Genomic DNA, 17158 nt, shown 5'->3' with positions numbered 1-17158 from the left:
GGAACCAGAACTCCCATCGGTGACAGAATGGAGAAAAAACCTTGGGAGAAACCAGACTCAGTTGGGAGGCCAGTTCTCCTCTGGTCAAACGAACCAGTAGTTCAATTCCAAACTGGCTCAACTGGATCCAGTGGTCTTTTCCTGATGGCTGTCTATGTGACAGGGTCCTCACTGGGATCTGTCTCTGGGGCTCATCAAGGTGTCCTGGCCTCCATTGACGTTCAGCACTGTAGAGGATCGTCTCTGCGTGCTGATCCACCATCTGATCTGGATACGAACTGGATCTGGTGACTGCAGTGGCCATCTGGGCTGGATACAGACCAGATCGGATGGCTATGGTGACCTCAGAATAAAAGAGAAACAGACTAATATTAGCGTAGATATCAATCTTCTTACGATGTAAGAAGTACATCGTGTGTAATGGGAAGTGTTCCTGGTTCCGGTTGACCTAGTTAATGCAGCTTAACAATCCTTTAACGGATTTGAATATTAGAAGCATATTAGTGTTATGTGTACGCCAAGTTAAAGGGATGAGTCTTTAATCTAGATTTAAACTGACAGAGTGTGTCTGCCTTCCGAACAGTGTTAGGTAGATTGTTCCAGAGTTTGGGTGCTAAATAGGAAAACGATCTCCTGCCCGCAGTTGATTTTGATAATCTAGGTATTATCAAATGGCCAGAGTTTTGAGAGCGTAATGGACGTGGAGGACTATAATGCGATAAGAGCTCGGTCAAGTACTGAGGAGCTAAACCATTCAGGGCTTTATAAGTAATTAACAAGATTTTAAAATTTATACTATGTTTAATAGAGAGCCAGTGCAGTGTTGACAGAACCGGGCTAATGTGGTCATACTTCCTGGTTCTAGTAAGAACTCTAGCTGCTGCATTTTGAACCATCTGTAGTTTGTTTATTAAGCGTGCAGAACAACCGCCCAATAAAGCATTACGATAATCTAACCTTGAGGTCATAAACGCATGAATTAACATTTCTGCATTTGACATTGAGAGCATAGGTCTCAGTTTAGATATATTTTTAAGATGAAAAAAAGCAGTTTTACAAATGCTAGAAATGTGGCTATCAAAGGAGAGATTGTTATCAAATAGCACACCTACTGTGATGTTTTTATCAGCTGTTTGGACTGTCATTCTGACGGCACCCATTCACTGCAGAGGATCAATTGGTAAGCAAGTGATGTAATGCTAAATCTTTCCAAATCTGTTCTGCTGAAGAAACAAACTCATCTACACTTTGCATGGCCTGAAGGTGAAGTCAGTCCATTGCTCTTAGTGAAGAAATGACTCCAGGATGTCTCAGAGATCTAAGGGCCAGTTCATAATGGAGTCACCTTCATGCAATAAAATAAAACGTGGCCCAATTTGTTGACAATTTGTAAATTTTGTTAACATTTTGAGGTTGGCACAGTTGATTTAATAATCTAATTTTAGCATGCAAATATTCAATATTGAATTCTTTGTGTTGCAGACAGCTTCTAAAGACATCTAATGTGATCTGGTCACGGCATTTCAAAGCTAACATGACACACAAACAGTAAAATTACAAAACAGCATGTTCCTTCACATAAACACAGAAAGCAATTTGCCCTAAAAAAACACCATAAGTTTGCGAGTTGTATTCAGGGTTCATATTAAGTAACTCTTACACAATGTGGTTATATAAAATACCACCATGCAGAAGTGTGCGTTGGTTGAAGGGAGATAGAATAAGGCATCGAAGTTTCAAAGGATTTTTTTTTTTTTGTGCAACTGAATTATTCAGGAATTTTTAAGACAAAATCAACTTTGGCAGAGCAGGACACGCAATGGAGTGACCATTAAAGTTTCAGTACTGCTCTCTGTGGTAAGACATACAGGCATGAAATATTGATTGGAAGACATGAATGCATTTGTTTGTTGTAAATGTTCTGGACATTTTATATGGCAGCTTGAAGCATGTCAGAACATTCCTGTTTATGTTATATATGCAGATAAGGAGGATCCACACAAAATGATGTACTTAGTTAACAAGCTACAATTTAAAACATGTAAATACTGTGCCCTTTAATAATTTTTGAAATGATAAATGAGAATAAACTTAAAATTTTACAGTTACCTTTCTTATGTTTATGTCCGTTTTTTTTTTTTTTTTTTTGAAATAAGTGTCAAATATTCAAGAATATCTGTCAAATTGGTTTTTAATTAGGTAGGCTACATAATAAAGGAATTTGAAGTAAAATAAGTAAATTTTAATATTGCTGTTATTAATTAACATAAAAACAGTCACAAACATATAATTTAAACATAAAGCCAAACATTACTAGAAACTCTACAGGTTTTATATACTTAGTCTGATATAAATAACTATCATCACCATATAAAAATACAGGAAATACATTTTTATATTTCCAGTTTCGTGTTTGCTAGACCACAGTTTTTATCTATATGCAGATAAGGTTTATTTTTATCCTGTTTGTGTTTTCCACATAGATAAGACAGTCATCTGATATAAAGGCCATGAGGAAATTGACATATAAACATATGCCACGGGGCAGCTTTGGTAAAGGACATTTTTTAAGTTGCCCGCTATGTTACTGTGCACAATTACAAGGTCACTTTATTACACACATTACTAATCTGTATGCATTGCAATGTTGGCTACATTATGATTATAAAATGAGACAATGTTTCAGTGTTTAATTGTTTAACTTCAGTAGGCTATGCTGCTATTACTGTGCTATTCATAGTGTACATACAAAACATAATTATTTATAAAAGCATATTTCGAATTTAGGACTATTATAATAAATCTAAAGTCTATTAGGCTATAGGCAGCAGCACTCTTTGATAGTCATGTTGACTTTGCAGCATAAAATAGGCAAGCTACTTTTGTCAGGCCTTCATTATTTCATTTGTCAAATGACAAGGTTGCTTTAAGGTGAAAACAACAACTTTGAGACCTTGACCACCAAATAGTAGGAAAATATCAGTAAAAACAATGTAGTTACAACAAAATGACACTAAACTGCCATCTGCTGTCTGCAACTATACAGTGGCTCAAAATAATCCAATTTTTTTTGTCCTTCATCCACAAATAAAACTAATCTGTATGTGACCAGTTTAATGGTAGTTTATGCATGTAGATCAAGACAAATTATTCCAGGAAGGTGAAACTTTGATAGATTTAGATAAAGACTACTCATTAAAAAAAAAAAAAAATTATAAAGAGAGAAGCACTGCCATCTTGTGGCCATCAGTTGGTTTCTACTTAAAAAAACACCTTTCCAAACATCTGTTTTTTTTAACACACAGCTGGAATTAAACCAACACCGTTAGTTCATTTGCAGCTTTATTAAGTGAAGAATGTGATGAATCGAGAATGTAGATGTCCACTTGTACCCCTTAAATCTAGAATGTAGACGGTCATAAATGAAGAATGCAGATGTCTATTGCATTTTTTAAAATACACTGATTTCTCATTGTGCTTGGACAATGTGGAGGAGATATCATAGTATTGGCTCTTGGATACGTGTAGGATTGTCACACATGCCGCATGCACAAAAAAGCACAAAGTGGTCTAATAAACACACAACGGCTTTGGGAGAAAGCACAGGTACTTCAATAAATACAAAAAATAAATTCTAGTTCATATTTACAACATTTACGATGGGATTCAGATATGTGCATTTATTAAGAGAGAAGCCAGATAAGTGCTTGCAAGAAATAGTCATGTGGTTACAGAATTAATGTTTTGTTTCAAAAATGTCATGAGATGACCAGCAATCCCACAGCAGCTATGCTATTGGGACGTTCACACTTGTGTCCGTCTGTTGTTTTTCCCCATGTAAACATTGTGACATATTTGAGTGCTGCGAACCATCTTCCTGTTTATTCAGCATATTGCTCAAGTTAGAAGTACTGTAGTTTACATTCCATTATTCTGCAACTAGCTGATTTACATTTGTTCATTTAGCAGAATATACATTTTTCTGAACAAATTACGACCCCTAAGGAGTATGATTTTTCAACATAAGGTTCGTAGTATCCAGATTTGAGGTGCAGTCACATTTAAGGTGTAGTCAAATACCATTGTTTTACAAATTTTCACTGGTGAAATCCAGTCATTTCAATAGGAATCAACACAATCTACATTTACATTTATTCATTTAGCTGACGCTTTTATCCAAAGCGACTTACAATTCCTATATATGTCAGAGGTCGCACGCCTCTGGAGCAACTAGGGGTTAAGTGTCTTGCTCAGGGACACATTGGTGTCTCACAGTGGATTCGAACCCACTGTGTCTTATCCACTGCGCCATCACCACCCCACCAAAATCTAGAATGCAGATTTCACAAGTTCACTGCACTGATCTACAGAATGCTGCTTGGTTTAAAAGTGACGTCTGTGTGAACTGTGCTTAACACATCACTACACTATTGACGATATAATAGACCTTATTGTATGTGAAATTTCAAAGAAATTGACAGTTGTACAGCTGATTTTCATTGGCAAAATCCAGACATTTCAACAGGAATCTACACAGTTGGGAATTTCTTGTGAGGGCTTTGAATACAGATTTTTAATCAGGGTCAAGTTAGTCAAACAAATTGTCAATAGACAATGGACCTTTTTGCTAAAGATACATCAAATGTTGAAACATCATTCTCCTGATGCAAAAAGCACTGAACCAGCTTTTTAACTAGTCTTGTTTAAGCTGGTCTTCCATTCTGGTCAAGACGGTGTTCAGCTGGTTTAGCTGGTCTGCCAGCCTCACCAGCTGACCAAAACTCATCTAAAACCAACAAACCAGACCATCTATGATCAACAAACCAGTTTAAGCTGATTTAATTTGGTTTTCGGGCTGGGCCAATAAAAGTGAGACAATGACTAACAAGATGACTTTTCCCTTGGAGAATATGGCAAAAAACATGATTCATGGATCTCTTCATTCAACAAGGTTTCATTTGAGTGCTTTAAAACAGCAAAACCTCTGAAAAATCTTGCTTTAAGTCAGGTTCAAACTGTACGATTTTGTCACCTGAGACAAATTTTAGGATCGTACAATTTCAGTAGCGCAAATATGAGGTCTTTGCATGATGTGTATGCAGCATCAGATGATTTATTCCCTTCACAATGATTGTCAGCCTCAAAAGTTCTGGTGGTGAGTGAAATGTTGTTGCGCCGCTTGTATATGCTGTCAACAGTACCACTGGGATCAAAATGGTTCATAAGATGTGCATTGTGCAGTCTGACCCCACACAGTGTACTGAACTTTTACCCAAGATCTCACTGGGATCATGTACAACAATCGTAGAGGACTGGAAAAATCGTACAGTATGTGCCCGGTTAAAGCCAGATCTTCACAACAGACAGTTTCTTACACCCGTGCTTCACCCCATGTGTTTTTAAAGTAGCCAAACGTGGTAAATCCCTGGGACAATGTCATCTTCAAAAAAAAAAAAAAAAAAAAAGCCATGACTAGGGTCATTTCTCTATCCGATCAGATGCCTTTACCAGATACCACATAAAAGACTGAGATCTGAGGTTATTTCCTGTAAAAAATATTGCAAATGCCAAGACAGAGTGTAGAGGCCGTAAAACCACTTAAAAATATACTCACAAAATACCACAGGGATAAAGAAAAGGAAATGGATCAGTCTCCTGGTTTTCGTTTCAGTCTTTGAAGCAGGAAGTCTTGTTGTCTTTTCTCCGCAAGGAGCTCTTGAATTCTTTTATTATGCGTTTTCTCACGGAACGGCACTCGCTTTCTGGGAACAAAGTGGTTAAGTGCGACCTCGTTCGGATTGACAATCCTGTAGGACACATCGATGGAGTTATTCTCCTTCTTGTCTTCTGACCGATGGAGACTGATTATGGCAGGAGGGCTTGCTGTTGCAGTAACGTTAGGTTGTGGCGTTGTCAGAAAAGTTGTCTCAATGTTTTTATTCTCAGGTGTGCTTGTATATTGTGGAGTTGTTGGCCAAGGCTCTGCAGACGATGAGATGAACTCTGACGTTTCAGATTCCGAGAAGTGTTCGGTTGAGACGTCGCTCCAGGTTTCGTCCTCGTAGAAGCGGGCGCTGGTTTCCTCTTCATAGTCGAGTGTGCTGGGATGAATAGTGTGCACAGCGACAGAACTAGTGGTGAAAGGGTCTGTGGTTCCTGGTTTTAGAGCTATTGGGTTCACAGTGGTTGTGTAGCCCCAAGATGTGGGCTCAGTGCTGATGTTTCTCCATCTGCTGACCGATGGTGTGATTGTTGTGCCGGGCTTCTGAGAGGTCCTATACAGCTGTGTCGTGCGATCGTGAGCCATTGCAGTGGGAGTTATGTTAGGGGTGACAGTGGTGTACATCCAGGGTCTAGTCAGGTTGAATACAGAGGTGTAGTTGCCCTTGTTGCAGGACTTGCAGCACATCTGTCTGTAGCCCGAGTTGGAGCAGTACTTACTGAGAACCTCCATCCGACAGAACACAGACTTGTCTCCTTTACAGCGGGATCCTGAAAAATAAACCAACAGGATGCTCAGTGTGGAGTCAGTGATACCAGTACAATAATGGGAAATAATAAAAAGAAAACTAATAGAAAATAATAATAATAATGATAACAGTAATATATGAAAATGAAAAAAACATGCATGACCCTGGCAGAAAGTTATGGACTTCAATACAATAATAGGAGATTAAAATAAATAAGAATATATATGAAATAAGAAAATGAAAGAAGCTTGCAGCAGTGTGACCCTGTCAAACAATATGTCAATATGATAATGAGAGATATATAATATAATATAATATAATATAAAAAATGGATGAATTATTCAAATGAACCATCATAAATAAAGTAAAAGGATTAATAAAATATGAAAATACAAAGTATAATATAATATAATATAATTTAATAAAACAAGTAAACAACAAAGAAATCTAAAAAAAAAAAAAAAAAATGTAGCAAAACACCAGCAAATGAGGAAAATGTGAAATGGAAATAAAGTTAGCTTAAGCAAAACAGCGACATAAAATTATAGAGCACAAATTCAGAGGATTTAAATATTCAGGGTATTACTTGACCCTTTATTCCCATAAACACAGCCGACAAGAAACCACATTAGTTACACAGAGACTTCCTGTCAAATATAGAGCATGTACAAGACAACACATACAACTTTTCTTAGTATAATGTAAACTGCTTTGAAATGTCACACCATTCACAGTTTAGTTAACACTTTGGTAAAACATCTCAACACCATCAAATCCATTGAAAAACAGACAACTTTGAGTAATATAATTATAAAAATGGAAATCCTGGATTACATTTAAACATCCACATATAATGTAACGGTGCGTAATGTAGGGAAATGCTACGCTCTGGAATGAAAGAGCTGTGACAAATAAGACCTACAGGGGCCAGCATTCAGCAAAGATCTGACTACAGGCCAAATGCTGCCTTCAACATGCCATTTGATATCAGTTTAAACCAGTCCAAATAAGTCCAGATGCGAGGTGCTTTCAATATGTAATTCCAGAAACAGGCTGGAAGAGCAGTCTAAACAAATGCTACCGTTAGTGCTTTTCAATGTAAAGCTCGTATGTGTGTTAAATAAAGGAGGATTTTCAGCCTGGACCCTGTCACATTTATTTCAGTTACTCAGATGAACAGACATTCCCATTAAAAAACAGCAGGACCTCACACACACGCACACACACACACACACACACACACACACACACACACACACACACACACACACACACACACACACACATGTTGGTTTTTGTGGTTTATGGGGACTCTCCATAGGCGCAATGGTTTTTATACTGAACAAACTGTGTGTGCTATTGCCCTACACCAACCCTACACCTAAACTTAGCCCTCACAGGAGACTTTGTGCATTTTTAGATTTAAAAAAACACACCATTTAGTATGTTTTTTAAGCCTTTTTTAATTACGGGGACATAGGCAGTGTCCTCATAAACCACCTTCATATTGTAATACCTCTGTCATACCCATGTCATTATACAGATTTGTGTCCTCATAAACCACATAAACATGCACACATACACACACACACACACACACACACAAATAATTTATAATCCTTTAAAATGTAATTATAAGCTTAAATACTCTTTTAAACATGATATATACTGTATACGTATTTCAAATCATTACTTTTCAGGCAAGGAAACATGGCCTGTAAGGTCAAAATACATAGATAAATACAATATATTACTTTTGTTACTGGTGTAAGAGATAACAGTCATTTAATATGTTATTACCATTACTAAGTATGTTCAACGTTATTTAATATATACACATAATTGCTGTATAGTTTTATAAAAGGCCTTTAGACATTTTCTGCATCGCTATAGCTTCATCTTTCCACAGACTTACAATCACATAGCAGTGAGAGACCATGATGTAACAGAAGATCTGAGGAGCAGCAACCATCTACACTTGCTTAGCTGTAAACATTCATATTTGTTGTTGTTCTTTTCTTTAGCTGCCTCTTTTCGAAATTTGGTGGACATGCAAACGTGAACTCGCATCCCTTCAACGTAAAATAAGGCAAAAATGTCTGATGTGAGTGGAAACAAACACGCAGAAGCATGAGGTATTTTTGATCCTTCATAAGGATGTCAAACATCGACACGCAACCGATTTATAAAATAAAAGTGTTAAAGCATGCACCATCTTACCATTCTAGTCTTGTCATTATATAGAAAACATGTGTAAAAAATAATGAAATGCTCCGTAAATGCCTCCTTCTGTATACTCAGTTCTTTTCAAGAAAACCATTTTTTTCTCTCCATTTTTCAAGAAAATATATACAAAAATAATTTAACAGTCAAAATAAATGAAGATTATGGCCCACATTGTCATTTTAGTGATATATTATTTATGTTCATCTTATATATGTATTTAATTGACAAACTGACTGAAATGCTCCAGTTACCGACAGTACCGGACCAACTCCCTCACACAGAGGAGTTTGTTTCGTAGAGTTTGTTGAATGATTCACCCTGGAAGTCGTTACAGTCATATCCATATTACCTGACGTAGCACAACCATCACAGCTTCTCAAAACACGGCTTCTTCCGCACAGGCATCTACTGCTCTTTTTCAATGCAATTTTAGGCTGTGTTTAGCCCTCAGCTCTGTAGAAGAGTAAGTACAGAGCGAACAAGGGCAGAGGAAGGAAATAGCCCACAGAATTCCCTCGGACGAAGGAAAAGTTAAGACTCTGAGAGGGACACAGAAGCGGTCAGGACAGAGTATAACAGAGCCATAGCGTAAGAGAGAAAGGCAGGGTCCAGGAAAGAGCGGCCATGCAGCACACAGCAGGCTGATGATTGGAGATGGGCCGTTTACTTGAGGAGATCTTGGGTGCTGGGAACTCAGGGTCTGCTCTGGAGAGCCACTGGATGAGGAAGTTCCCTCTGTCATCTAGAAATTTAGGATTTAGGAACATTATTTTAGTTTTGAAAGAGTGAATTCTGAGGATCTGTATAGGTCTCAGTGGACACTTACTTGGACATGGTGCCAGCAGACATGATTTGATGCTCTCAGGCTTGGTGTCCATACAGATGCCGATGGCATTATCAGGGGTGCTACACATGACCTGCCGCTCCTGAGTCCCATTACCACAGGTCACTGAGCACTGCACACAAACATTTAAACATTCACAGAAGCAGAATGGGATGCAGTTACAAGATATCATTGATTCACAGGTCAAAAGCGTTATAAAAAATTCAGCTTGCCATTGCAGGAATAAATTAAATTTTATTTTACATTTATAGTGTGCCAGTAGTGTACCTTCACACTGTATTAAGATTGTATTATTTACGAATAAGTCATGACATTATTTAAATAATGGCATAATGTTTTGAGAATAAGGTTGTTACATTAAAGTATTAATATTGAATAATAATAATAATACGTTTTATTTATATAGCGCCTTTCAAATATCCAAGGACACTTTACATAAGGTCAATAGAAACAAGAACAGAAAAGGTGTACACAAATAGTATACAACATGAACAACCAAGTAGCAGACATAGATGCAATAATATGCAATATAGAGATAAGTTACAAAACAAACATATAGCAGAAAATTAAGGCAAGCAATCAATTAAGAAAACATATTGTAAATAAGTGAGTTTTGAGGGCAGTTTTAAAGGTCTGGAGTGAGGAGATAACACGGAGACCTTGTGGTAGTTTATTCCAGAACTTGGCAGCAGAAATAGAAAGCCCTACCACCCATACTAGGTAGCCTGAATTTGGGTACTGCGAGTAAATGATCAGAGCTAGATCTCAAAGTACGGGCAGGGACATAGGGGAGAATTAATTCAGAAAGGTAGGAAGGTCATAAACCATGACGGGCCTTGAAAACTAAAACAAGAATCTTAAACTGAATACGATAGGTGACCAATGTAATTGCTGTAAAACACGAGTGATGTGGGCTGATTTTTTGGTAGATGTAAGAACACGAGCAGCTGAATTTTGGAATAGCTGCATGTGATTCAGGGCTTTGTTGGGCAGGCCATAAAACAAGGAGTTAACAATAATCCAAACACGACGTAATAAACACTAATCCAAACACGATGTTATAAACGCAAGGACAACAGTTTCAGCAGCTTTGAAATTTAAAGAAGGTCGTAGACGGACAATAATACGAAGGTGAAAAAAACAGGATTTGACAAGCTGATTGATATAGGATTCAAAACGTAGACTATTATACCATGATTGTGTATAGTGGGAGAGGGATGGACTATAACTCTGTCAAATGTTAATGGCAGTGGTGGGCCGTCAGGGCCAGCAAAGCCTTCTCTGCTGGCCTAAACACTATCAGAATCACTGACTTAGTTTTAATATATTTTTTCCATGAATGTGTATTAAATTATTTCCAATAGTCTATTCTTTTCATTTCATAGCTTTTCTCTTGGTTGCACTGCTTCCAGTAGTGTATGTTTATATTAGAGCTTTTATCCAATCATATTTCAGCAATCGTGTTGCCAGGGTCAAAGAAATCTGCCTAAGGCCTTCAGAATCAACAGTGCAGGCGTCTGTAGCTTAAAATCAATGGCAATGAAATCGTTTCTTTAACCAATCAGATTTTGCAGGCTTACGAAAACGTCAGCATTTTCTCGTCCTTTGATTGAATGCTCAGAGAGTGTACTAGTCAAAGCTAGCTAACAGATTCACTGTAAAATAATTTTTGTTTTCACAGTATTATTAATGTTTCTCAGGTTTCTTACCGTATATGCTGTGTACAGTGCGTTATTGTATATTTTCAGTGTATTCTGAAAAATATTCGTCTTCTGTAAGTCTAAATACTAAACTACTAAATGACCGTGAAAAACAATAACACACCTCCAACCGCGCTGTGAAAAACTTGTGAAGATGAAAAACTACTAGAGTATGGTAGGTTATATTTCATCGTTGACTTTTTATTGCTTTATGCGTTGTATTCTGATGTTATTTGCAAGATATAAATATATAAATATAATGCCTTAGCTAGAGATGATGCGTTGCACAGCTGAGGCAACTAGTTGAATTGTCTTAATTGGGTTTCTAGCTTTAGTAATAGCATTCATTCTCGCTACATAAGTTACCTGTCTGTGATGCAATGCCCTGTTATACTGCATTTCTGTGTAAATTATTTATATGTATGGTTTCTATAGCCGTGGCATCATTATGATGGTATTAAGAAGTGGATTAATTCATGTAAGATGCCATTGAAGGTCTAGGTGTAAAATGCACGGCCCGCCACTGGTTAATGGAGTAGCCAGGTTGGGAGGATACAAGGGATTTTGGGCCAACTAACAGAAATTAAGTTTTTTTCAGTATTTAACTTTAAGTTTTGGGCCATCCATACTTTGAGATCTTGTAAGCAAGATGTAAATGAAGAAGGTGGGGGAACAGAATTGGGCTGCATGGTAAAATAGATTTGCGTATCATATCATTGGGTAACTGTGGAAATTTAGACCATGTCGCCGGACGATCTGACCCAGAGGAAGCATATAGATTAAGAACAGGAGTGGACCAAGGACAGGATTTATCAATGCTAATGAACTGTTGCCTGTTTGAGAGATATGAACCTAGCCAGTGTCAGTAATGCCGATCTCTGACAAACGGGATAACAGTACAGAATGGCAAACTGTATCAAAAGCTGCACTCAGGTCTAAAAGAACCAGAAGGCTAAGGGAACCTCAATCAGAAGCGAGGAGGAGGTCGTTCACTTCTCTTAGAAGGGCAGTTTCTGCACTATGGAGAGGGCGATATCCGGACTGAAATAATTCTTACAGATTATTTTTGTCTAAGTGAGTCTGTAATTGTTTGGCGACCACCTTTTTCTAGGACTTTAGATAAAAAATAAAGATTAGAAATTGGTCTGAAGTTATTTAGAATTGTGTCGTCAAGGCCAGGTCTTTGAATGAGAATGAGAATACCATTTTGGGTGAACATTTCCTTTAAACATAATGATGGTCCTTTCTTTTAGCATCACTGACGCTAAAATACAGCAACTGATCACTGATATTTTGGCTGATAAGATATGTTTGATAATAATTTTCATGTTATGGCCAATAATTAATAAATAATCAATAATATCACAAATATTATTTATTATTATTTTTATTATTATTTGATCTATTTGATCAATTAAAAATAAAGCAGTGAACACTAAAATTAATAATCATTTTAAATTTAAGCATATTATTATAATATCTTAATGTACAGTATGAAAAATGGATATCCGTTTTGTGTTTTAACAGTGTTATTAAATAGGACACATTAATCAAAGTGTTTTTAAAGATTAACTTTAAGTGAGTGTTAGATAAAGGTAATTTAAATGTAAAAAATGTGCACAAACAATGAAACATCTGACTCTCAAACTCTCAATCTTACTCATACTCACCTGAGACCAAGGCCCAGTTCTCCATAGTGCAGGGCATAGGTGACGATTACAGGGTCGTCGCCCTTCAGGCCGGTCATCATTGCAATACTTAGCATTGATGGCTTTGTATGAACCGTACAGTTCAGGTCTCACACAGCGCACAGTTCGAGTCTGAGAACCAGTCTTACCACATGATTTACTGCACTCTTCCCATTCTCCTGTCACCCAGCTGAAATACACAACACACATTGAAAAAATGTCCACTAACCCTACGATTCCATTACACCAGGGGTCACTAGGCTCGGTCCTGGAAGGTTGGTGTCCTGCAGAGTTTAGTTCCAACCCTAATTAAACACACCTGAAGCAGCTGAAAAATCTAGGAAAATCTAAGCAGATAATCAAGCTCTTACTAGGAATACTTGAAACATCCAGGCAGGTGTATTGAGGCAAGTTGGAGCTAAACTGTGCAGGACACTGGCCCTCCAGGACCAAGTTTGGTGACACACCAAACGCCTTACACCATCATCCATCACTCATTTAGATGCTACAACAGTTCAACTGTATGATATTGGTTTGAAAACTACCACACGGTGAACCTCATTTGCTTACATTGGTTCTGAGCACTCCTTCTGGTTGCAGGCTCGACTGATGGCACGAGGTTTGGGTATGTTGGCACAGAGGGTGCGGTGTACCATTTTGCCATCCGACTTCCTCCGGCATCCAAAACGTGTGTACTGTTTCCCTACAAGCCAGACAAACAGACAAAACGCCACAATACAAGCTGTTGTATCCTACCACTGAGCCAAGTTTCACTCAAAGCTCTTGTCTGTCAGGGTTGTGCACCATTCAGAGTTGAATTAAGAATTAAATTCTTTTAGTAACTTTAATCAACAGAATACGGAACACAGAAGTGCAATTTAAGGAATGAAAAGAAAAAACTAACAACCATCAAACAAAGCAATACTTCTACTTTTCATTATGAATTACACATTAACATGCAATACCTTCTAAAAGTTTGGGGTCACTAATATTTGATATTTTTTAAAAATAAATCAATACCGTTATTTAGCAAGAATGGATTAAATTGATTAAAAAGTGACAGTAAAGTCATTAATGTTAATGTAAACAAAGATTTCTATTTAATAAAAATGTTGTTCTTTTGAACATTCCTTTCATCTTGAATCCTGAAAAAAATAAAAGTTTGACATTTCTACAGAAAATGAAGATTGGGGTAATGGTTGCTAAAAATTCATCTTGGCCACTTTGACGTTGTGTCGATGTCTGACACTAGGGGACAGACTTCAGAGCCCAGACACCTCTTACATAATTGAGAATAGGCCAATCATGTTGGCAAGCAAAATTTGTACAGCTGGCCATGCCCCGGATACCTGGGTATGAATAGGCCAGCGTGGCATTTGTTCACTCGTTCTGTTCTTCGTAGCCAATGTATACCATCTTTTTTCATTCACCTCTCAATCTCCTCGTCGTAGGATCTATGGCAAAAGCAGTGGTTTCTCCATTGCCCATACACAGATAAGTTTAGTGAGAGTAACCCTGGGTGCTTCAGTGGTGATCTTTTAGAGCAAATTTCCTCTTAAAAGCAGCTTTTGTGGAGGGTTATGTACCTCTTGTGAGGACATGGCTATCAGCACTTTGCACTCGCGGCTCAGATTCTTTTTTTTTTTTAAAAGCAAGTCACCTCATCTACATCCTGTCCTGGCCCTTCTACTTCTGGGTACAAGGCCTCAATTATGTACACCGAAGGGGAGCAAGGAGATGTTGCGGGGATGAATTCCTGCAGACCTCTTGTTCCTCCAACCGCAGGTGTTCTAATGCAATGCCCCAGTTCCTCTTTTCTCATCACCCTTGACAACGGTCCAGTGAAAGAATATATGGGGGTCCCCCAGGTGGAGAGAGCGATAGTGGTGCATTTTATGAGCAAAACACTGTCATCTGGAGGTGCAGTATGGAGTACCTCAAGGCTCAGTACTAGGGCCGTTACTTTTCACGCTTTACATGTTACCCTTGAGAGATATTATCAGGAGACATGGTGTTAGTTTTCATTGTTATGCTGATGATACTCAGCTCTATATTTCTTTGCGGCCCAGTGAAACACACCAAATTGAGAAACTAACGGAATGCAGTCGATATAAAAAACTGGATGACGAGTAACTTCTTACTGCTAAATTCTGAAAAAACAGAGGTGTTAATTATCAGACCTAAAAACCCCACATGTAATAACCTAGAACACTATCTAACACTTGACGGCTGCTCTGTCAATTCTTCTTCATCAGTTAGGAACCTAGGTGTGCTGTTTGATAGCAATCTTTCATTTGAAAGCCATGTTTCTAGAATCTGTAAAACTGCGTTTTTCCATCTCAAAAACATATGTAAATTGTGACCTATGCTCTCAACGTTAAATGCAGAAATACTAATTCATGCGTTTATGACCTCAAGTTTAGACTATTGTAATGCTTTATTGGGTGGTTGTTCTGCACGCTTGATCAACAAATTACATTTGGTCAAAAACGCAGCAGCTAGAGTCCTTACTAGAACCAGGAAGTATGACCATATTAGCCCGGTTCTGTCAACACTGCATTGGCTCCCCATCAAACATTGTATAGATTTTAAAATCTTGTTAATTACTTATAAAGCCCTGAATGGCTTAGCTCCTCAGTAATTGAGCGAGCTCTTATTACATTATAGTCCTCCACGTCTGCTGCGTTCTCAAAACTCTGGCTATTTGATAATGCCTAGAATATCAAAATCAACTGCGGGCGGCAGATCCTTTTCCTATTTAGCACCCAAACTCTGGAACAATCTACCTAATACTGTTCGGGAGGCAGACAGTTTAAATCTAGATTAAAGACACATTTATTTAACCTGGCTTACACATAACACACTAACATACTTCTATTATTCAAATCCGTTAAAGGATTGTAAGGCTGCATTAATTAGATCAACTGGAACAGGGAACACTCCCCATAACACATGATGTACTTGTCACATCATAAGAAGAATGGCATCTACGCTAATATTTGTCTGTTTCTATTCTGTTTCTCAGTCCGTGTCTGGATCAGATGGTGGATCGGCGCTGGGAGATGATGTATGTGGCCCTGATCGTCGGCGGAGGCCGGACACCTGGATGAGACCCGGGGACATATCCCCAGTCACTGTAGCTACCCGATCCAGTCCGTATCCAGTCCAGATGGTCACTGCAGTCACCAGATCCAGTCCGTATCCAGATCAGATGGTGGATCAGCACCCAGAGATGACCTCTACAGCCCTGAATGTCAGCGGAGGCCAGGACACCGAGATGAGCGCCAGAGACAGATCCTCAGTGAAGACCCCGCCACTTAGACAGCCATCGGGAAAGACCACTGGAACCAGTTGAGCCCTTACAATCTGACTTTGCTGCAGTTGGAATTGAACTGCTGGTTCGTTTGGCCAGAGGAGAACTGGCCCCCCGACTGAGCCTGGTTTCTCCCAAGGTTTTTTTCTCCATTCTGTCACCGATGGAGTTTTAGTTCCTTGCCACTGTCGCCTCTGTCTTGCTTAGTTGGAGACACTTCATTTCCAGCGATATCGTCGACCTGATTGCAAAGACACTATTTAAACTGAACTGAGCTGGATGATGACATTACTGAATTCAATAATGCCCATTGCGATTTGCCTGTCTGAGGCCTCCCTCGGCACGGATGCATTATTCTCAGACCCCGGCCTGGATCTGTGCCAAAGGTTGCCACTACTCCCCTTATGGACCAAGTGGTGACCCTGCAAGTTATTCCTTTCAAGGAAGGAAATCTGGCCTATCACTGTTGTGCTTGGTGCGAGCCCTGTGCATCCATTACAGTACACACAGAGTTTCAGAATGTCTGAACAGCTCCTTGTCTGCCTGGAAGACAGCGGAAGGAGAATGCTGTCTCCAAACAGGAAATCTCTCACTAGACTATGGATAAGATTTCCATGACTTATCTGGCCAGAGGCTAACCTGGACCACTGAGAGTCGGGGTACTCGACCATATCTGCAAGTGTAAGCCAGTTCATCCTAGATTCAGGGTGACTAGTAAGGCATAGAGCTTGCATATAGCGCCCTTCCCCTCTCTGATGTGGTAATGTGCACTCTTGAATCTAGTTCAGTTCCTTTTATGAAGCCTGGACTGCCTTTCCATCTTTCAAACACTCTTTGCGTAGCTGAGCTTGGCGGCAAAACGTGCTGCAAGAACCTATTACTTGTAAGTATTCTTCGAGTGAACTCTCGTAACGGAT

At 38.6% G+C, this 17158-nt stretch overlaps 1 protein-coding gene across 1 annotated transcript in view; it reads right to left on the bottom strand.

Moving 5' to 3' along the window:
- Positions 1 to 3333: 3333 nt before the first annotated feature.
- Positions 3334 to 17158, bottom strand: part of LOC306856303 (A disintegrin and metalloproteinase with thrombospondin motifs 2-like) — a 99090-nt gene continuing 85265 nt past the window's right edge. The window contains exons 18-22 of the mRNA XM_079395483.1: positions 13499 to 13631; positions 12911 to 13118; positions 9523 to 9652; positions 9364 to 9438; positions 3334 to 6492 (exon numbers count right to left, since the gene is read on the bottom strand). Coding sequence (XP_079251609.1) covers positions 5648 to 6492; positions 9364 to 9438; positions 9523 to 9652; positions 12911 to 13118; positions 13499 to 13631 — 1391 coding nt within the window. The 3' untranslated portion in view covers positions 3334 to 5647. The remainder of the gene's footprint in view (positions 6493 to 9363; positions 9439 to 9522; positions 9653 to 12910; positions 13119 to 13498; positions 13632 to 17158) is intronic.

Source organism: Barbus barbus (genome assembly GCF_936440315.1).
Source record: "Barbus barbus genome assembly, chromosome: 36".
NCBI lineage: Eukaryota > Metazoa > Chordata > Actinopteri > Cypriniformes > Cyprinidae > Barbus > Barbus barbus.
Note: the sequence above shows the minus strand (reverse complement) of the source record. Positions and strands in the feature narration are given on the sequence as shown.